We start from the raw sequence: 23,264 nt of genomic DNA, 5'->3' as shown, positions 1-23,264 counted from the left end.
GGTTTTTTTGTTTTTGTTTTTTTATGGGTATCATGGCACAGGAAAGTTTTCAGGAGGATAGGGAGATAGCTTTGTGGACATTGACAAGGTGCTCTGTCCCGGCTTGAGGAGCAGTATGAAAGGAAGCACAAAGGTGCTTGTTTGAAAATATAACAAGTGTGTGGTAGAAGCTGGCAGGGGTGAGGTGGAATCACTGGGGCAAGTGAATGAGTTAGAGGATGAGAGCCGATGAGAAACTTTTTTTTTCTTCAAGTAGTGTCCTTGTGGGTGCTGCACTTGAGATAAGTTTGTGCCTTTGATCTGAGATTTTTGGTAGAGGTCCCTATTGGGCTTGTGCATGTGCCTCGCACATCCTCATGTCCCATGCCAAGGCTGTATGGGGCTGCACAGGTGAACCACCCTCAGTTACCTTATAGCATTTATTGTTGTTGAAACCATTGTTTCCTTGGGTCTTTTTTTCTTTTAAAAGCATCATAAAATAAAAAGATTTTTATTCACATCTCTAGTTAGTTCATAGTTTCCCCTTTTAGGAATTATTTTTTCATTATTTTGCTTAAGAATGCCAGGCTCCCCGGGACTCAAGAGGTGCCTCTCCTACCATGAGGCTGTTCTGATCAGTAATAGACATTCCCAGTGATCCACTGTGGGTGTTACTCATATCCCCTGTAAGTGCAAGGCCTGCACTTCCTTCAAGGGTAGATTGGGTGGGGGGGAAGGGGAAGACTAGAGATATCAAGTTTAAACTAATGATTATGACCAGTTTTCAATACCCCCTGTACATAGACCTCCCAGTACCACTAGTACCCTGTCTATATCAAGATCTCAGTCACCAGAGACTACTAGAGATGTAGATAGTACTGTGGCACCAAGTATATCTATAGTACCGAAGTCCTCATTGACATCTGCTGCTAAGCAGAAAGAGGTAAGGAGTGCACCTTCAAATCTCAGTCACCAATGCTGAGAAGGCTATAGAGATCTCGGGTCCTAACGGAAGTTCCATGTGGGCTCTAAGGGACGCTGGTACCACAAAGGCATAGAAGAGTTTGTCTAAGACAGGCTTGGTATCAAGTTTGGGTACTCATACCAAGAATAGCAGAGATTCTGTTGAGAAGAGTTCTAAGCCTGCTGCAGAACAACACTTGATACCGGTAACATGCAGGTCAACAGTACCAAAACTACTCAGCTACCTACAGTACTGATGAAATCTGAGCCGACTTGCTTCCATGCCAAGCGCTTGGCACTAACTGCATTGGGACCAAAGCCATCCTCCACAGGTTCTCACTTGCCACCATCTTTGATACCATTGGTACCATAAGAATTTAGGTACCCTAAGGACATGATCCTGTAGTTTCTTTGGAACTGGAGTCTCTTCTGTTAATGAATACTGGAGGATTGTCAGCATCAAGGCTCTGTCACTGTACCCTCTATCACCTTGAGTACCATATCCTCTCTCATCTATTCTACAAGCTAAACAGCTGTCCCCTCTCTTGGAGTATGGGGAAGAGGACTCCTCAGATTCTCAAATTTTGGTGCAGGATTCCCCTGTCTATTCTAAGACACACTGCTCTCCCTCCTACACCTATGTATTTACAGGAGGATACTCCTCAGATGACACACATGTGGCAGGATCACAGGTGGATGCCTCCACGTATGCCAGAGAAGGAGAAGCAAGGGTAGATAAAGAGGTGATACCTCTCACTAATATTTCCTCCTCCTCCTCATGTGTCATGCCTCCCACCACTTTTGTGGCAGATGTCTTCTGACAGTTTCAGAAACTGATGAAGTGAACTGCTGAAATGCTTCAGATTACCTTAAAGGAAGTTTAGGAATCCACCATAAACTCCTAGATATTTTGCTAACTTCAATATCTATAAGAATTGCCATTCTGGTCAATGAAGCTCTTATGGAGCCTACTAAGACTGGCAAACCTCTGCCTGCAAGAGAGAGAGAATAATAAGTATTATGTCCCTGTCAGGGATTCTCTTCTAGCTTTGAATTCTCTGGTAGTGAAGACCATTAATGAACGAGGTAGACAACATAGCTCAAAGCCCATTCTGTACAGTAAGGATGACCAGCAGCTCAATCTTTTTGGTTGCAAATCCTACATTTCAGCCACACTTCAGCTCAGAAGAGCAAACGATCAGGTGCTTGTGGCTAAATATGTATATTTAAATTACCACAAATTTAGTTTTTTTGAGCACCTGCCAGAGGAATATCATCACCAGTTTAAGGCTATTATTCAAGAGGGTCGGCTCCTGGCAAAGACATCGCTCCTTTGACACTGCAGATACTGCAGCACAGTCCACTGCAGTAATATTGAGGAGAGTGTCTTAACTGCAACTGTCAGGTTTCCCAAGAGAGATTGAGTATCATCAAAAGTCTCCCCTTTGATGGTTACAAGCTTTTTGCCGACTTGACAAATAGATTGCTCCACACTTTAAAGAATGCAAGACATGCTGTGCTCCCTCAGAATTATGCTGCCTCTCATCTTATTTACAGGAGTAAAAAAGAGCATGCCCAGCCCCATATTTAACTTATCGGAGATAGACCATCTAAACCCATGGCCAAGAGACCAAGATACTCAAAAAAGAAACCTCCTTCACCTACATCTTCTGAGCCATCCACATCTGCCAAGCAATAGCTTTTTCAATGATTTGGTTGAGAGTTTCAACCATGCAGTTGACAAGGTTGTGCAGCTGCAACATCTTACTGCCCTACCTCCTTTTGGATGTTGTCTGTTCTGTTTTCAGGCTGCATGGGAGAATGACCTCAGACAAATGGGTTTTGGAAATCATAACATCTGGTTACATTATCCATTTCAGATCTACCCTTACCCATTCCCCTTCCCCAGGACTCTTCAGGGGCCCCTCTCATGATCAATTATTCACATAAGAAGTGGCTGCGTTTAGGAGCAATAGAACCAGTTCCTGACCAGCACAGGAGAAGGGAATTCTATTTAATGTATTTCCTGATTCCCAAAAAGAATGGAGGGTGGAGACCAATTTTACATCTCAGATCTCTAAACAGATAGGTAAAAGAGCAGAAATTCAGGATGGTGACCCTTGCAGCAATAATTACCTCGTTAGAATTGGAAAGAAACAGAATTAAAGACGGATTTGTGTTTCGACCTACAAGATGCTGTGTTTATGTGGCTATTCACCCTTCACACAACAGGTTTCTTAGTTTTCTAATCAAGAACGTGCATGACCAGTGCAGGGTGCTCCCTTTCGGCCACAAGGGTATTCTCAAAGATTCTGGCAGTAGTTGCTGACCACCTACATCATTTGGGTATAATCGTTTTCCCATACCTGCGTGATTGGTTGATCAGGGTCAGATTTTATCAGGAAGTATTGGTGTCAGCAAAGATGACATCAGTTTCACAAGCCCAGGCCTTCAAATCAACTTTGAAAAGTCTATTTGGACTTCATAGGAGCTTCCCTGGATGCAGTGACAGTCAGAGCATACTTATCTTCCAGCGAATTCTTGTACTAGTAAGTCTCATCTCAGAATCAGGGCAGTCCTCAAGTAACAGTAAGAGAGGTATCTTCAATTGCTGAGTCTTTGGTTATTGACTTGGGATGGAGGTTGGACACTCCACTCCAACTTACAGATTCTGAGACTCCAAATATAGTTTTTCAGTGGTTCTTGGGAATAGAGAGATCCTGTTCATCAGAGATGCAATGTGTTGTATTAAATAGTAAAAAAGAATCTACAAGAAATACTTGCCTCTAGAAATGGAAATATTATCATCTTTGATGTAAATCATGAGATTTTGCTGACCCACTCTTCTCTTCCTAGGATATTGGATTAACTGTTCTAACTGAAAGCATCGGGTCTGTGAATTCCATTAGGGCTCTCTTAGTGGCAGTAACAGCTTTTCATACACCTCGGGGGTTTATCTTTACTTACCCAACTACACCAAATTCCTAAGAAGTTTTCAAATACCTCCCCACCAATCAGAGATCCCGCTTCTAGGTGGGACCTGTACCTAGTCCTTAATTGCCTTACGAAATATCCTTTTGAGCCTCTAGCTAGGTGTTCTTTACTGGATTTATCAATGAAGATAGCCTTTCTGGTAGCTATCGCTTCTGCCCGAAGGGTTGAAGAATTGGGGGCTTTAAGGGCAAACCCCCCACTTTTACATTATTCACCAGAGAGAAAGTGTTGCTATAGGCCCATCCAAAATTTTTATCTAACATGCGCACAGAATTTCATATTAATCAAACCATTCATTTCCTGTTTTTTTTCCTGAGAACTACAATGGACTAGTCAAGAAACCATATTCCATACCCTAGATGTCAGGAGGGTATTAGCCTTTTACCTAGATAGAAAACCATTTAGAAAATCTCTTAGTCCATTGGTATCTCTTGCAGACAGAAATAAGGGTTCAGTAATTTTGAAACAGAGTTTATCTAAGTGGATCTCCAGTTGTATTAAGATCTGATGTTCAACCCCCTTTGAGTGATGACACATTCCACACAAGCACTATATACATCTATAGCCTTTCTTAAGGATGTGCTGGTTGCAGATATCTGTAGAGTGGCACCTTGGTCCTCTGTTCATTCTTCTTGTAATCGTTATGCCTTGGTGCCGACAGCATGATAAGATGCTGCCACAGGCAGTGCAGTTCTCTCTTTTGTATTGGGCTCTGCTCTGAACCTCCTGCTTCCTTGAGGGTATTGCTGGGGAATCCCCTGAAGTGGAGCACCCACAAGGGAACTACTTGAAGGAGAGATTACTCATCTTTTGTAGTAACTGGAGTTCTTCAATATGTGGGTCTCTGCATGCTCCACTACCTAACCTCCTTCCTCTCTGCTTTGGAGTCTCCCTTGGGGGACCTTGCAGTGGTTCTTCCCTGCAGCCCCATAAAGCCTCGATGCAGGTCACATGGATATGTGGGGCACTTGCGCAGTCTGAATGGGCACCATTATCAAAAATCTCTGATCAAAGGTGCAGATGCACCTGAAGTGGAGCACCCTCAGGGCGACACATCTCAAAGAATCCCAGTTACTACACAAGGTAAATAACCTCTCCATCTGTGACAGGTAGAAGGAGGAGTGTTGTGGGAAATGACATGGAGAAGGAGGGGGGAGGTTGTGTTCTCTTGAGGAAAAAAATGGGCTAGACCTTGTGTAGAAGGAGAAGTGGAGGCAAAAGGAGGCAAAATACGATTTTGAAGAGTGAGTCAAAGGTAGCTGAGGTTGTGGGTGTGCGATTCATTTAAGTTGGAGTAGTAGAGTTGTTGAGCTAGGAAGATGACAGAATGGAAGGAGGAGAGAATGAATTTGTATCAGAGGAAGACAGCCTGGTCACGGGACTTCCGCTCTCAGGCACTTATTGCGAAGATAGTAGCAGAGAAAGCAGATGTTTGAGGAGCAAACCAGTTAAGAGTGGAGGAGAATGAAGCATGGAGAGAATTGACAAGAAAGAAAGAAAAAAAAGGAAGAGAAGGCAGGAAGGAGAAGTCTGAGAGCAGATGAGAAGTTCAGTGCTGATGGACTGGAAATTACAGAAAGGCTGAGGGCCTGGGGGGAAGGGACGGATGGATGGGCAAGGCTGATCAGATGATGGTTGGAGAGAGGGAACTCAGCAGCAGAGATTAGAGAGATAACAGTTCTTGGTGAAGACAAAGTCCAGTGAATGGCACTTTCGGTGAGTGGAGAGCTGAACCAGACCTGTTGCTGGCAGATCCCAGATGCCTGTTCATGCCCAGGCCTCACTGAACACTAACAGAGGAAATGCTGGAAACCAATATGGCTCATCTCTGCATTAGTATTGCTAAAATAGATATTAGAGCTATAAAGAGGTGTTTAGATTTTATGAAATGCTTGTAGGATGCTGCATGTATTAATCCTATTATAACATCTGCACCTCATGTACTGTTTGCTCTGTAACTACGTAAGTGTTTGCTCTAGAATATAGACCCTCCCGCAGTCGGGAAGGAAGCATTGCCAAGTATGAAATATTAGTTTACCCCAAGAGGTGTCATCTCCTTTCCAATAAAAGAAGGCTGATAGACTCCAGACGAGCCATTGTGGAACATCAGTGGACAGACAACTTTGTTGATTGCTCCCTCCATACCCAAGTAGAGGAGATGTGCAGAAAGACTCATCCCATCAGCTTGAGCTCTGGCAGAAGGGAACAAAAATTCCTGTCAAGAAGAAATTGTTATCCCTATGCTGCATGGACTTCAAGGAGGGGGCAAGACTTCTAATCATAAATAAGGGATCCCCAGCTGTGTAGCTTGGGTTAGCCCTAAAGGACCTATAGAACTTGCACATTACAACAGCTATTACTTTTTGAAAGACTGTAACTCATTTGTGTGCACGTTTACCTGCTTTAACCTTGTAAATAACTCCTCATTTCTTTTCTTAGTCAATAAATCTTTAGATAATTTATCATAGGACTGGCTGCAAGCGTTGTCTTTGGTGAGAGATCTCAGGTACAATTGACCTGGGGTAAATGACTGCTCCTTTGGAAGTAACCTGAATATTATTGTAATTTTTTTGGTCTAAGGTACTATCTATCACAAAGGCAAGTTTGCTTGGGTGGCAAGATAGATCAGAGTACCCCAGGAGACTGTCCGTGACTCCATGTTAAGGCTCTTAAAGTGCTTTAGGAGTTCACACTTGATATGTTGTTGGTAAAATCTAAGTGTAGAGTTCACAATCAGTTTGAGGTTTGTGCTATGGTTTGTAACAGTCTGCCCTGTGGTTGGTACTCATCTTCATGAATCACTTCAGACAGCATGACAAGTGAAATGAAGGGCTATTTTGGTGAGTGGCGAATTGAAGAAGAGGTGAAGACAAGGAAACTAGAGCTAAGTGGTTGGATGGTTCATCAGCCTTGAAAATGAAGCAACTGACGATGAGTATAGGATAGTGTGAGGAGAGGAAGAGAGAGAAAAAGAGAGTTAAGAGATTAAATCAGAGAGGATGACTATTTATGGATGACTATCAGCAGACAGTTTATTTTAGTCATCTTCAGTGTGCCTTTTTCAAATTTTATTTAATCTAATTTATTCAAATGTTATCACCTAGGATTTATTTAAATAATATATTTATTTGGGTTGACATTTGCTAATGAATAAAATGACAGCTCTAAAGCCAGATTCTGATCTCAGTTACACTGGTGTAAATTCAGACTAAGCTATTTGATTTTCAAAAAGGGAATTGCAAACAGAGAATCAGGGATGAGCTACTGTCTTTAATTTATGTGACAGAAGGAATTCTTTAGGTGCTCAAATACTGAACCATTCAATACAGGCCTACAGGAGGGAACTGGAAGGACTTAAATAATCCTGTCAGTGAAAATATGGAAATTGGAATCTTGTACCCAAATTCTGTGTGACTTTTTTTTAAAACAATGACATTTACTTGAGTTAGTAAAAATATCGGAGTCGAAAATACAGACGCTAATTGGGACCTGATATGTGTGAATATTTTATGGCTGTTACTCAAAACTAAAATAGAAATCAAAACTGGTTGGGAAGTAGAGAATAACATTTATTAGAATGGCTGAACTTTTTTCAGTTTTAAAGAGCTAAGTAATCAAATGTATATTTTTTTATCCTATTAATTTTAATATATATAATGAATAACAAAATATACATAAACGTCTCATAATATATTAACTGCTTGCTGCCTAATCTTGGCTATAGTTGAAACATTTAATTATATATGATGAATGGTTACAATATAAATCAATTACTTGTATTACACAATTTACAAACACATTTTGCATATAAAAAACCATCTAATTAAGGAAAAATTACTATGATAATAGAAGCAAAATCCAGAGGAGGGGGATAGAGACGGAAGGGGAAGGAAGTGAGCTGATAGGAGAAGGAGGTGGTGGGGTGTACATTTAATAGGATCATTCAGATACTCACAGAAAAGCTTCCCATATCACTGAGAATTTTTCAAGGGTATTTCTGTAATAGAAAACAATTCTTTCCATGGTGGCCAAGCTTACAATATCTATGCTCCAATCTTCAATTGTTGGTTGCTTTTTGAATTTCCAATTAGTGCTCTGCTTAGCCAAAGTTTTTCAGATGTATTGAGCTTTCCATTAACATCTATTACAATCCAACACAATTTTATTTGATAAGAAAAAATTAACTTTAGTTCAGTTCTGCCCCAAAACCTACAAGTATAGGAGTCTTCCCACAGCATACAGATTAAGTTAGTACCTGCTGAATCACAGTGCCAACATTTGTCTGACTTAGTGGCACCTGTTTTGAATAGTCGGAGAGGGGTCCAGTGCATCCTTCATATGATTTTCTGCTAGATTAATCTTAAATTGAGGTCCAAGGAGCAGTTGAGAGTACTGGCTAAAATTTGTTTCCATTGGTTAGCAGAAAATAATTGGCCTAGTTCCTCTTCACATTTCTTATTTAGGGAATCTATATTTAGTTCAGATTTGCTGGTCAAGCATGAATATAGTGTTGCCATAGGTCTTAGTAATCTGGGTATTATTTGGAGAAATGCAAGTAGTTCAGGTGAGTCAGGAGAAACGAAGGATTTGTGGCCAACCCAATGAGAGATGGCATGTTTAAGTTGGATATATTGCAACTGCTTCTTAGTCTCTAGATTGAACCTTTCTTTTAATTTTGTAAAAGGGAGGAAAGTATCATTTTCAGTAAACTGATTGATGGTCAAAATCCTTTTCCTAATCCAGTCTGGCCAAGGGATGGGTTTGCCTGCTATATGGAGTTTTGAGTTACCCCAGATAGAGGCCTTGGTATACAGAGTGGGGTGGTTTTTAAATTTAGTAGACTTACTATGCCAGGTATTTCGAACTGCCACAGTAGTGGGTAATTGTTCTGTAGGGAATTAGTAGTAGTCCAAGCACAGTGGAAAGGGGTAACAGGTAGAGCCCTATGTGGATACAAAATTTGTATCCGCATCCAATCCAAGATCTGCAAACATAGTCCACGGATATCTGCATCCACAGATGCGGATAGCCACAGATTTGCGGGGCGCTAGATATAAAATCTGTATCCACATCCATCCATGATCTGCAAACATGATCCGCAGATGTAAAGTGGATATCTGCAGATTTTCAGGGCTTTAGTAAAGGGGCAACCGATTCTGCTTCCACCTGAAGCCCATCTGGGATTCTAAAGCACAAGGGAATGAGCCTCTGTGCTGCTTGGCCAAGAATTATTGCCTGATAAAGTTTAAAGGTGGGAGTTCTAAAACTACTTGTTTCGATAGGGAGCTGTAATCTTTGTAAGGAGATTCTGGGTTTTTTACCAGAATACCACAAGAAGGACCTGAACATGTTGCCAATGTTAATAAAATAAAAGTGGATATGGATATGGATAGGGAGGGAATTCATAATAAAAAAGATTCTGGGACGGGCATTCATTTTAATTGTTTGTTTTTCCCCAAAGGGAGAGAGGTAGTGCTTGCTATTATTTAAATCATTTGCTAACTGCATATTTAATGAGTTTGAGTTAAGCTTGACTGTTTTTAATCTCCTTCAGGAACAGGATGCCAAGATCTTGGAGGTTTATCTGTTGCCATCTAAATGTCCCTATAGGAGAGCCACTTCTAACTAAATCCTAGGAGATTTTTATTGCTTATTGCTTAGGAGGGATAATTTGTGCATTCTAAATCCATAGCTTTAAGTCCAGTTAATTTCAGGAGCTCAGCCTGGCTACCTCTCTTTCTACCTGATGGGTAGGAAATGATCATGCCCCTAATAATAGCTTTTAGTGTATCCCATTGGGTGGAATGGGATATCTCTGGTGTCATTTGTATAGAAGAAAAATCAAATTTCTTTTTTGACATGGTTCTGAAAAATTGTATCTTTCAAAAGAGAGTCTTCATCTTTTTTATAAGTCCAGTTTGTCTCGGGAGCAAAAAATTGTCATATCACTGGTGCATGGTCAAAGATCATGATAGACTTGATTTCATTATTAAGTGCTGACTCTACCAGATTGGTAGAAATCGGGAAGAAATCTGTGCATAAATATCTGGGGAGGAGAAAAAAGTAAAATCCTTCAGTGTAGAGCTGTGCAAGTGCCATACATCTTTTAATCTCAATTTTTCCACAGTCTTTTATAATGTTTCTAGCATATGGTTGTGTATGCTTGGGCCAGCCTGAATTATCTAAAAAAGGGTCCAGTGCCTCATTAAAATCTCCTGCAATGATGATTGATTCTTTTGGAATATAAAAAATAGATATTGAAATTGGAAAAGCTTCAGAAAAGGGCAACAAAAATTATTAGGGTATGGAACAGCTTCCGTATGAGGAAAGATTAATAAGATTGGGACTTTTCAGTTTGGAAAAGAGACAATGAAGTGGAGATATGATTTGAGGTCTATAAAATCATGACTGCTATGGAGAAGGTAAATAAGGAAGTGTTACTTACTCCAACTCATAACACAAGAACTAGGGGTCATCAAATGAAATTAATAGGCAACTGGTTTAAAACAAACAAAAAAATGTTTTGTTTTGTTTTTTCACACAGCGCAGTGTCAGTCTGTGGAACACTTTGCCAGAGGATTTGTGAAGGCTAAGACTGTAACGGTTAAAAAAAGAGCTAGATAAGTTGATGGAGAATAGGTCCATTAGTGGCTATTGGCCAGGATAGGCAGGGATGTTTGCCAGAAGCTGGGAATGGGCAATTTGATGACTACTTGTTCTGTTCATTCCCTCTGGGGCACTTGGCAGACAGGACATTGGGCTCGATGGATCTTTGGTCTGACCCAGTATAGCCATTCTTATGTTGTTTGAAATTTTTTTTCAAAATTAATTAATTAAAACCTTGGATCATCTTTATTAGGTCCATATGTATTAATTAGGATATAGAGAGAGTTAGAAATCTTAGCCTTCACCAGCAAAAATCTACCTTCCTCATATTTATTTATATATAGAATTCGTAAATTGAGGTTTTTGGGCTGCAGAGAAGAAATTGTTAAACATCCCTCTGCCAACCAGTCCCTGCTAAATTTCTCTTCATCCAAGCCATTAAGGTGTGTTCGCTGTGAGAAGATAACTGCTTTTAGTGTTTGAGATGAATGATCATTCTTTTTCTTTTTATCGGGTGATTTACCCCTTTGTTCCAAGAAACAAAATTTATATTATTAGTCATAAGGCATGCGTAGCTTGAATATTTTTTTATCAGTCACCTGAATAGTGTCATTGCTTGGGCCATTGTTAGTTTCAGATCTAGGAAAGGTATATCTGAGTTCCCTCTCACCACCACAGGGACATGAGGGGGAAGAGAAAGGGTAAATGGAATACGAGGAAAGGTAAAAAGATAGGCATAATACGGAAAACAGAAAAAGAAATGAAGTGATCAAAGTTGACCAAGAATCACTTAAAAATACATAATTCTTATTCAAACAGAAATTGGACCTAAGTCCAGGAGATTTGCAAGGGGGTGACCTCTTCACTCACTTCCCCAGCCTCCCCAAAACACCGAACTGGAGTTGGACAGGATTCCCTTTAGCTTTATAAAGAAGAAATATTCTCATCTCAAGGGAGGTCCTGGTTTCTGCACTGTTCACACCATTGTCCAAAGTGGAGGGCAGAGGAGAAGGCTAGCATCTAAACTTAAGAACAAGACTATAGTAAATATATAAGAAAGTTATGCAAATTGTTTAAATAACCTTACTCTAGCATAACTGGATCACCTGCAGATAAGGGTTGATTAGCAAAACTGTTCTGCCTAAATTTTGTCCCCTAGAGTCTTGCCCACATTGGAATATAGTGGGAATGTCATTGCCCAATAGTTATATCAGCAATATAAATCAACACAATATTTATTACAACTCATTTAACAACAACAACAACAACAAACTAAACAGAAAAACCAAACTAATATTACTGAAAAAACAACTGACATTTTCATACTAACACTTTCTCAGTAATTAGGTGAATCATAACCAACAAAACAATTATCCTCGGATAGGATTTTAAGAGATCAGATTTCTTGACAGTTGAGGAAATTAAACGATTCATCATTAAACTGAAATCTTAATGACATTGTTTAGATCTGGTATCTCTTATAAGTGTACAAATGGATTAAATATTTCCAGTTTTACTATAAACCCGGAATCTAGAAAATGAGATGGGGATGAAACAAAGTACAGTAACTCCTCACTTAAGGTTGTAGTTATGTTCCTGAAAAATGTGACTTTAAGCAAAACGATGTTAAGCATATCCAATTTCCCCATAAGAATTAATGTAAATGCGGAGGAGTTAGGTTCCAGGGAATTTTTTTTTCACCAGACAAAAGACTGTCTCTGTGCGTCTATCCATGCATACATACATACACAGGATAAGTTTTAAACAATTTATTTCTGGTACACAGTGATGATGATTGTGAAGTTTGGTTGAGGTGGAGGAGTCAAGAGGGTGGGATATTTCCCAGGGAATGCCTTACTACTAAATTATGAACTAGCAATTGGCTGAGCCCTCAAGGGTTAACTCTCTCACTCTATAAGGCAGCAGGAATGGAGGGCAGGGAGACAGCATCACAGACAGAGACACAAACTGTGTGTGTGAGAGAAAGAGAGATGCGCATTTCCCCTTTAAGTACACTGCCTTGTTAATTAGATCAGCTTACTCAGATCGCAGCTGCTGCCAGTAAGCTCCCTCGGTCCTGAGCCCTGTTGTGTGTACCTCCTGCTCTATGGAAGATGGAGTAAGTGGGGTGCAGGGGGGAGGGAGACATCCTGACATTAGCCCCTCTGTTCCTTCCCTCCCTCCTAGCAAGCAGGAGTCTTGGGGAGCAGCTCCAAGGCAGAGGGCAGGCGCAGTTCATGGCAGTAGGGGAAGGACAGCTGCTGCCCAGAGAACTTAGGGGAGCGGGGAGCTGAATAGGGGGGCTGCCAGTCCACCCTGATTCCAAGCCCCCACCAGCTAGTTGCAGCGCGCTGCTCTTCCTGCAAGCAGTGGACAAAGCAGGCAGCTCCAAACGACGTTAGAAGGGAGCATTGCGCAGCTTTAAAGGAGCGTGTTCCCTAATTGATCAGCAACGTAACAAGGAAACAGCGTTAACCGGGATGACTTTAAATGAGGAGTTACTATAAAATCATCAGGGGGAAGGGGAGGTTTTAAAATAAAAAAGAGGAGGGAAGGAGTCAGAAAAGGTACCAAGGCAGAGAGAGAAAACAAGATCACACTGCTCTATTGAGCCTTGCTGATCCACAGGTATAAGGAATCCCCAGGTCCAGGGAAGCAGTTTTCTTGGAGTTAGGAGTTCAAAGGTGGATCTGCTTCCTGTGCCCTGGAATCGTGGGGTGGGGAGGGGTAGATGATGCAGAGCAGGTTGTCCATGTTGTAACACTCGCCTGCCAACAGCAGCAGCCAGAACCCATAGCAGCTTCCTGGGTCTGGATAGAGGGTCAAGAGAGTCAAAATTCAGACAGAGATGACAGCCTGCTCCGCAGTTTGCTCCCACTGCTGGTGAAACTATCAAAGTCCAAGGAAATAAAACTAAAGGGAAGGGAGGAGAGGAAGTGGTGGATTTGCTGTTTGTTGTTAGTCTGAGAAGTGAATTCCCACATTGCAGTGACTAATCTGATAAAGTTGTTTTAATGCATCCTGTCTGTGTATTCTAGAAAAGTCTTTTGCTGTAGTGAGCTTGGATACCTTTCAACTTCTTCTGCTGTCATAAAATGAAGCATCTTTCCTTCCTTTTAAATTTTGAAAGTATCAGGGAAGGAAATGAAGTTGTCCACACTTCCCTTTGGCTAGGGCTCTTGACCTATTGATTTTAGCCCTCTTTCTACAGTGTCCTTGGTATAATCCAGGAAAATCGTCAGTCTGTGTTGTTTCTGTGTTAGATTTTTAAGTTCAGGGGCTTTTCTAAGAATGAGTTCCTTAATATTGTATTTTTAAAATCTTAAAGTTATGGCCAGAGGGTTTGCTGTAAGAGAGTAATGGACTCTGTCAATATCTAAGTTCTGTTCAGGGGGCAGAGGTAAAAGTGCAGTCAGCATGGTGGATAAAATTCAACAGTCCTGCTGTTTTCCAGCCTGTATCTGGGAGACCTACATCTCTCACATTTTTTCTCCTTGATCTTCTGTTGAGGTCATTAACCTTCTCCTGAAGTGCTTTAATAGTTCTTTCCAGTTGGTCTGCAGTTATATTCATAGTAATCAGTGTGTCTTCTAGTGAGGCTATTCTGTTCTCAGCTTCTAGTTTAGAGGCCAAGCCTTGCAAATAGCTTGAAATATACTACTAATATTTTTTATCTCAATTATCTTCAGATATTTTTCTCAAGAATGTCTGTTCACTTGCGATGTGTGTTAACCAGTCCATAATTTTGTCTAGTCTCAGAGGGGCAGCCTGTCCCTGGTCAGGCTGAAAGAGGGTTGTCTGACAACTTCTGCTTTTCAGGATTTTGTGGAGAGTCTGGAGATGGAGCAGCATCCACAAGGGTATTAAATTAAAAGACAAGAGTTGTAAAATAATATCTGATAAAATTAGATGGAGGGGAGGGAGTGGTTAAATTGCTGATGGTTAGGATTTTAGGAGGGAGGGAAAGGAGCTGTAAAGCTATGTTATCCTCACCCTAATGGCTCCTGACAGTCAATCAGATGTAGATTTAAAAACCTCCTGAAGATCCTATTTTGATATTGGAATATAACGGCATGAACATATGCAGACAAGAATTTGATGCTGTCCACCTCTTAATGCTAAGAACACGTGTTCCTCTTCCTCTGCCCTGTCAAAGAAGTGAAAGTTGGATGTAATTGTGAATGCTATAATGTACAGTTAAATATTAGCAAGGCAAAGGTGTACAGTGATTAAGACAATGTTATTTTACCTGGCATGCATTTTTTTCAAAATAGGATTCGGAATCAGGAATTCCCAAGATATAACCTACGTTCTGGCACTGGCTGTCTTTATGACTTATCAGAGGGGTAACCGTGTTAGTCTGGATCTGTAAAAGCAGGAAAGAATCCTGTGGCATCTTATAGACTAACAGATTTTTTGGAGTATGAGCTTTCGTGGGTGACAAGCATCCGACGAAGAGGGTATTCACCCACGAAAGCTCAGTTCCAACAGGTCTGTTAGTCTATAAGGTGCCACAGGATTCTTTGCTGCTTTTATGACTTATGACTCTCTGCCTCAATTGCCCCAACTGTAAATATGGAAATAATATCTCTGAGAAGTTGAGAATTAATTAAATCTCTGTTGATCATGTAATAATCAGGGTCCAGACACCCTGAAGGGAGGACAGGTTTTTGAACCCCAAAGAATAAGCAGTTGAATCAGCTGATTGTATACAGTGTTATTGTGCTATCAAAACATGTTGAGTAAGGTCTTCTATGAAAGCTTGAATGTTCTCAACTTAATAATTATTCTGTGATTTCTCTCCAAGCTATGATTATGTGATTATGTAGTTGTGGGTATTGAGAATTGTGCTTATAAACTCCAGCTTCACTTTACAGCATAGGCGCTGACTCCGTGGGTGCTTCGGGGCAGCCAAGCTCCCCTCCCCACCTCACCTCCACCTCCGCCCCTGCCCCTGAGCACACTGCATCCCTGCTCCTCCGCCTACCTCCCAGCACTTGCCGCCGCAAAACAGCTGTTTTGCAGTGTAACAAGCTCTGGGAGGGAGTGGAGAGGAGCGGGGACACAGCACATTCAGGGGAGGAGGCAGGGCAGGGATTTGGGGAAGGAGTCAGAATAGGGGTGGAGTTGGGGCAGGGCTGGGGACAGGAGGACAGCAAGACAGTGAACAATCAGACAGGGAGAGGCACCTCCCAAGCCAAGTGTTTACACAAAATCAGACTTGGGTTGTACAATGGATTGTTATCTAAGGGCTTGTCTACATCAGAAAGTTGCAGCGCTGGTGAGGGAGTTACAGCGCTGCAACTTAGGAGGTGTACACATCTGCAGGGCACCACCAGCGCTGCAACTCCCTGTTTGCAGCGCTGGCCGTACTCCCGTTTTGTCTCGGGTGTAGAGGATCCAGCGCTGGTGATCCAGCGCTGGTAATCAAGTATAGACACTTACCAGCGCTTTTCTTGACCTCCGTGGAATAAGCAGGTATCCCAGCATACCTGAGGAAGCCTCTGGTAATCAAGCTGGTCTCCTTCCCCGGCTTGCTCTCGCGTTCCCCGAACCCCGAGCAAGCAGGTCTCCTTCCCTGAGGTTTGCTGGGTGGTTCCGGGAACGCGAGAGCAAACCGCGGCGAAGCTGGTCTCCTTCCCCGGTTTGCTCTCGCGTTCCCCGATCACCCGAGCAAGCAGGTCTCCTTCCCTGCGGTTTGCAGGGTGGTTCGGGGAACGCGAGAGCAAACCGCGGCGAAGCTGGTCTCCTTTCCCGGTTTGCTCTCGCGTTCCCCGAACCCCCGAGCAAGCAGGTCTCCTTCCCTGCGGTTTGCAGGGTGGTTCGGGGAACGCGAGAGCAAACCGCGGCGAAGCTGGTCTCCTTTCCCGGTTTGCTCTCGCGTTCCCCGAACCCCCCTTGAAGCCGCCCAACAGCGCTGCAGCGTGGCCACATCTAACACCACTTGCAGCGCTGGTTGCTGTAATTGTGGCCACTCTGCAGCGCTGGCCCTATACAGCTGTACTAATACAGCTGTAACAACCAGCGCTGCAAAATTTTAGATGTAGACATGGCCTAAGAAAAGACACAGACGGACTGTTAAAGGTAGTGGAAGCACATTGGGGAAATTCCCAGTTGTCCCACTTTAAATATCTATGGTGATTGAAGAAAAAAAACTGCAAATCCTTTGAAATGGAAGGATTTTCAAGTGAAAGACATCCTGAATTTGAGCAACAGCCTCTGGGCAGAAACCTGCCAAGGAAATGGTGAATCCCCGCTATAGTTAGGAATAGGCAGGAAAAATGTTCAAAAGCAATAGGTAACTTGTATTAGAAAAGGGATTTTATCTAATATGGAAGTGTAAAGCCTGAGGTTGCATATTTATTTATTTATTTATTTATTTATTTATTTATTGTGTAACATGTATATATTAGCTTTCCCTTACTATTTCATCTTTATGTCTGTGGTTTTTCTGTTAAATAAACCTTTTGATTATTTTCACGTGAAGCAGGTGTCTGTTGTGCAAACTTTGGGGAGTGTGTGTGTGCCAAAGTGAACTGATAACTGGGTGGGGACAGGTTTTACTCCTGAAGAGGTAATGAACCGGAGGGGAACAATCCAAGTATCTGGTAGTTAAGAACTTGGGGAGGATGGATTTGAGGAAACTTACGACTTGAAGAGTGACCATTGTGCTTGTGGGTTTGATACTGGTGTCAAGGATCTTAGCTATAGCAGCACAGCCTGAAGATGTTCCACCAGTCAAGGCAAGCAGTGATAGAATCCCTTACTGGTGTGGGTGATCCCCACAGATACTTTATATGTTAAAAGTGCAAGTATCATTGCCAAATCCTGACATTAAGGAAAAAACCTCACTTTTGTTAGTTTGTCACAACACACAAAATCCCCTCCCTTGAATAATTACATAAATACCCCTTTTCATGGGATAATGGAGAAGATTAACCCAATTTTTGTTAGACTCTGATTTTGTGCTGCACTTAGATACCAACCTGATAGACACATTAAAAATATCTCAGATGGACCTCCCTCAGACAAAGCTTCCATTGATTTCATTGGAAGCTTTCCATTGATTTCATTGGAAGCTTTTCTAGCGCAAGGACTTCAAGATTTGACCCATTGCAACATATGCTGGTGATATTCTTGTTTTTCATATACAGATATTGAAAATAATAACATAAGTAAGTTTGAAATAGATTAATAGTAACTAATATACTTTTCTGTTTGTTTGAAAACTGTAGCTTTAAATTAAAAATACATATTTTAGAAAGGAAACAAACTGATAAATCTATCGTTTCTCTTGTGTGGTAGTCATGTGTTTATACTACTAAAAATAGTGATTATTTAGAAAATATTAACTGGGGTCAATTGTTATACTGCAAGATTTAAATAAAAATTGTTTAGGTTTTTTCCCTTACTGAATTGTGGCTGCTCTGGCATACTGAGCTATGTTTTAAGTTCTTTTGCTTGTATTTTCTGGCAGGTCAACTGTTATCAGTATAACATAAAAAATGTGAAGAACAGCAAATCTCTTAAAATGAGTCACTGAAAGTTAAAAGATACATAGACTTAGTCTCCTGACAATGTAAATAGTTTGTGTTTTTTATATATAAATAATACATATATATACACACACACACACTTATAAACTTGAAGCATTGAAAGGAATGTAAATGATTTTTGTATTTGTTGCAGCTTTGTTAATATAGGTTTTTTTCTTATTTTTATTTTAATTATAAGATCTGATTCAGTAGTTAATGGGTTTATTTTCTTGATTGCAGGTATACTCCTGTTGGTCGGTCTTTTTTTACTGCATCTGAAGGATGCTCGAACCCTCTGGGTGGTGGCCGAGAAGTTTGGTTTGGGTTCCATCAGTCAGTCAGACCTTCACTCTGGAAAATGATGCTTAATATTGATGGTATGTATTGTGCTACTTCTCCATTTGTGTTCTGTCCTGTTCATTTGAAATGATTCAAGTTAATCCCATTTGTTGGACTTCTCAAGAATTTCTTCAGAGCTGTAAAGTCTCCAGTAATGTAATTAATTGCACAGGTGTGTTTTTCCTTGTCTGCAGTGTCTGCAACAGCATTTTATAAGGCACAGCCAGTAATTGAGTTTGTTTGTGAAGTTTTGGATTTCAAGAGTATTGAAGAGCAACAGAAACCTCTCACAGATTCCCAAAGGGTAAAGTTTACCAAAGAAATAAAAGGTATGAATTACATAATTGGAGCAAAACTTCTTAATTCTTTGTGATGTGAACTTCCAAGTGCCAGGGTAAGTTTGGATGCCAGGGGGAGATTTGTTTTGGATAGAAATTGACAGTGACATAGAATACTATATGTGTACTTTTGAACAGAGATTGGATAACAAAAGTGTCTTATTCTAAGCAGAAACGTCTTATAACTCAGGCCTTGTCTACGCTACACAGTTTTGTTGGCAAAAGGCAGCTTTTGTCAACAAAACAGTGGAGGTGTACGCACTACAATGCTCCTCCTGCTGACTAAACTTTTCTGCTTTGCTGACCAAATAAAACCACCTCAACAGGAGGCGTAGAGCTTTTTGTGGCAAAGTTAGATCAACAAAGTGTCAGCGTAGACACTGCGTTCATTACGTGGCCATAACTGGTCTCCAGGAGGTATCCCACAGTGCCCACTGTAACTGCTCTGCTCACTGTTTTGAACTCCACTGCCCTGCATCCAGCTACATAGGCATTCACCTCTCCCCTTTCAAAGCCCCAGAAAGGTGTTGGTTGGTTGGTTGTTTTTTTAAAATTGCTTAGTGTGGAGAGCTACTGCCCAGCTGAGCATGCTGGCTCCTGGCAGCAAAAGCACTCCTACCGGGACTACAGAGGAGGCGGTAGATCTTTGGTCTGTGGGGACAGGAGGCTGTGAGAGATCACAGAGGGAATCACGGAATCAGAACATTAACATGGAATCCTGCTCTCCTTGGCACAAGGAACACTGCGGCAGGCAGGCAAGGCGGGATGCTGCTGGGAGAGGGTGGGGAAGAGACTCCTCCTGTGCAGTGCAGAGCCAGGGAGGGAGGCAGAGGCTGATGTTGGGATATCCTCTTCTCTTGCTGATGTACAGGTCTCCGCTGAGCTGGGGTGGGAGGTCCGGGGGACACCAGCTGTCTGCCTCAGGATTGGTTGCTTCTGGCTGCTGTCTTAACTTAGAGACAGCGTGCTGACACACTCTCTCCCCCCAACACACACTCTGTCTCTATCTGTCTCTCACACACCCTGTCACACACTCTCCCTCTCCACTCTACACACACACACACATACTTCTGTGGGCTTCTTGTGTTAGCATTCAGCAATGTCAGTTTGGTCATATTACGGAGAGCTGCTTTAAGAAGTGATTTAAAATGTGTTACTTTTCGGGCACATATACCAATCATTATAAGGTTCATAGCATGGTGCAAACACACAGTGCCAGGCGCAGCACACTACAGCAACACACATTACTGTGGCTCAGTGTTAATATGTTCCTTCAAGCATCCCCCAACTGAATAGTCACCCACCATTGGGATCTTCTTCTATAGCCTTCTGTTCATAATGCACAGCACAATACTGAACAGCAGTGCAGGATCCATGTTGACAGTGATGGCTGAGTGACGGGTTACCTGGGCAGTTGAAAAGTGACTGGCAATCTAGTAGGATGCCCGTGGAACAATGAGATTGAGAAACCATCATATAATACTGTACCTGCCCTCATGAGCCATTGCAACCTCCCCAAAGCACCCTATGGCCAGTTGCATAATGAGATAGCTATTCACAGTGCACTGCTGTCTGTGTCAATGCAAGGGCTGCTATTGTTGATGCGCACCACCAACATGAGCATAGTGTGGACATGCAACAGTGGCTTAATTACAGCAGTGACTATATGTCTGCGTAACTTGTGTCGATAAAAACCAGTAGTGTAGACAAGACCTAAAGCTGTGGCTACACTAGAGAATTTACAGCAGTGCAGCTGCATCAATGCAGCTCTACCACTGTAAGCTCTCTACTGTAGTTGCTCCAAACCAACAGTAGAGAGTTCTCCCGTCGGCTTAATTACTCCAGCCCCTATGAGTGACGGTAGCTATATCAGCAGGAGAAGCCGACAGCACTGTCCACACCAACGCTTAAATTAGCATAAATTATGTCACTTGGGGGTGTGTAGCTAATTCAGACCTCTGAGCAACATAACTTATTTCAACTTAAGCTATAGTGTAGCCATAGCCTAAAATATTGAACAAGACTTGAAGAATTGCAGCAGTCAGGTCTGTACTTCAGTCCTCAACCATCCTGTTTTTCCTCCTGCTGTAGGAGTGTGTGCCCAAATTTATTTTTAATATAATTTTAATAAAGTCAACGAGAGCTTATCTACAGATAGAGTTGCATGAATTTAGCTAAAATGTGTGGTTTTAAACTGATTTACTTAAACCAGTACAAAAGGCTTTATGGGCACTCTTCCATTGGTTTAAACCAGGCTTATTTGGTTTAGCAAAAGTTAATTAGGAACAGATTAAAGCTACATTGAAATGAGTATCCACACGGGTTTATACCAGTTCAACTAAACTGATTGGACTAAACCAGTTTAATGTGATGCAAATTTGTGTGTAAACAGCGCCTCATTGCCTTCAAGCTGGTTTGACTGGTATAAACTTGACCCTTTAGATTTGTCTAAACTAGTAAAAATGGTCTAGTTTAGATAAGGGTTACACAGCCTGTTTTAGCTGATCCCAGCTAAACCTCATTGTCTGGACTAGTAAAAACAAAACCTTTGTGTATGTTCGGTTTCATTGAAGTTTATTCCAGAGATGAATTTGGCCCTGTGTTCTTAACCCATTTCTAAAAGCATTAAATCAGTTGTTAGGAACACTTGCTCCTATTATTATTCACAGTCCTCTGAAATTGCCCCAATTTCTCCCAGCTGACCTCCACCCAATCATTTGATCATGTGTTATTTCAAAATTACTCCAGGGCATGTGAGTTGCAACACAAAAGGAACACCATTTGAAGATCACACATGCTCTTTAGGGCATGTCCACACTACATAGTTAAGTCGACTTAATGTAAGTCGACATCTAGCTTCTGCAGTCATTAAGTTGGTTGTCCATACCGTGCTCACTGTGTTAGTGGAGTACATCTCCATGGTTATCACTGCCTGCTGTGTGCTCCATAATATCACTGAGGCAAGGGAGAGAAGTTTCCACAGGGGTGCAGCGTGGAAGTAGATAGGTTGGCAGTTAGTTTTGAGCAGCTAGGTACCAGGGCAATAAGAAGAGCCCACCAAGAAGCTCTGTGTCTCCGAGAGACTTCAGTAATGAGCTACATTAACGTGCACTGCTTATCTGCATTGTGCCTCCCCGTACCATTCCCTCCGTTGCATCAGTTTCCTTGTATCTTCCTGCCCATCAAACTCACATGATTGGAATAAAGAGCATTTCATTATTGAAACAATGACTTTTATTGCACAAACATTAAGAACAGGAAAATAATTTAACCTCTGGCAAATGGTGTGATAAAATTGAGAGAAACTAGGTCATCTTGTCTTTGAAAGCCCAGAAGTCTTGCCCATCAAAGGTCTTCAAATGGCTGCCTTTTGTTCTTAGTACCCTTGTCAGTGTTCATAGAGTCATAGACTATCAGGATTGGAAGGGACCTCAGGAGGTCATCTTGTCCAACCCCCTGTTCAGAGAAGGACCTATCCTTAGACAGATTTTTGCCCCAAATCCCTCAATGGCCCCCGGCCCTCCTGAAGGATTGAACTCACAACTAGTGTTGAGTGGAAGGGATATTGAACTCCTCCTCCTATCCCCTGCCTCCTGGAATGGTTAGGGGAGGAGGATTGGGATCAGGGTGATACTTGCAGGCACTTCTGCAGGGGCTGCAAAGGGAGTCTAGCTTCAAGGGTTTTTTTGAAGCTCAGCTAGATACTTCAACATGTCTGGTCTGTCATAATCTACTGCGTCTCATCCTGTATGGCATGCTCATGCTTCTTGGATGCTCTCCTGCTCTCTGCATCCAGTTTTTCAGACAACGAAATCCTCCAGGCTCTTAGCTCCATGTTAGCTATCCCAGAGGCATTCATTATTTCATTGAACATCATCATGTGTTCTCTTCTAATCTGCGAAAGCCTCTCCACCAATGTGGAGGATGTGCTGGAGGCTGAGCTTTCCACTGGAGAGCATGCCAAAGCACAAGTCAACCATTGTGAGTGCATACCCGGGGTCTAGTGCAAGGTTGCTATTTAAAAAACACTCCCCTTATTACACTCAGGTGCAAGCCAGAACATAATCAGAATCCCTAGCTATTCAAATAAATGGTTTGCTGTTCCAGCCAAGGTGAGTATGGCATAGCAGCATGGGAAATGGGGATTGTGCTACAACTTGTGGGAAACCTGTATCAGGAACACAGGTAGTGAGGTGGACAATGCCCCCTCCCCCCAGCAAGATGGACGCTGCTTTGAGAACATGGACCAGTGTTAAGCGTCCCAAATTCTGGTCTTTGTCCAAGGCAGCTCTGTGGGAGTGGAAGGGGGGATGTTGCGGCCACAAGAGAACACAAGGAGCCCCTCCCCCCCCTTCCCTTAACACTGCTGTAATAGTTGCTCTGGACTTGCAGAATCTGAGGTCAACACTGATCCTTGCCAAACAAGCCACTGGCATGTTAGGGAAACGGTGGTTGAGGAATCCGGAAGTCATAAACTCATAGACTTTAAGGTCAGAAGGGACCATTATGA

At 42.0% G+C, this 23,264-nt stretch overlaps 1 protein-coding gene across 13 annotated transcripts in view; it reads left to right on the top strand.

Moving 5' to 3' along the window:
- The window catches only part of AGO2 (argonaute RISC catalytic component 2), a 139,622-nt gene that overhangs the window by 83,957 nt on the left and 32,401 nt on the right, over window positions 1–23,264 (top strand). For all 13 annotated transcript variants that reach the window (XM_030546406.1, XM_030546405.1, XM_030546408.1 and 10 more), the window contains 2 exons: window positions 18,318–18,454; window positions 18,611–18,745. In XM_030546406.1, the coding sequence (XP_030402266.1) occupies window positions 18,318–18,454; window positions 18,611–18,745 (272 nt within the window). The remainder of the gene's footprint in view (window positions 1–18,317; window positions 18,455–18,610; window positions 18,746–23,264) is intronic.

Source organism: Gopherus evgoodei, unplaced genomic scaffold (assembly GCF_007399415.2).
Source record: "Gopherus evgoodei ecotype Sinaloan lineage unplaced genomic scaffold, rGopEvg1_v1.p scaffold_44_arrow_ctg1, whole genome shotgun sequence".
NCBI classification, from domain to species: Eukaryota; Metazoa; Chordata; order Testudines; family Testudinidae; genus Gopherus; species Gopherus evgoodei.
The sequence above is the reverse complement of the archived record's forward strand: the minus strand, read 5'-3'. Positions and strand labels throughout refer to the sequence as shown.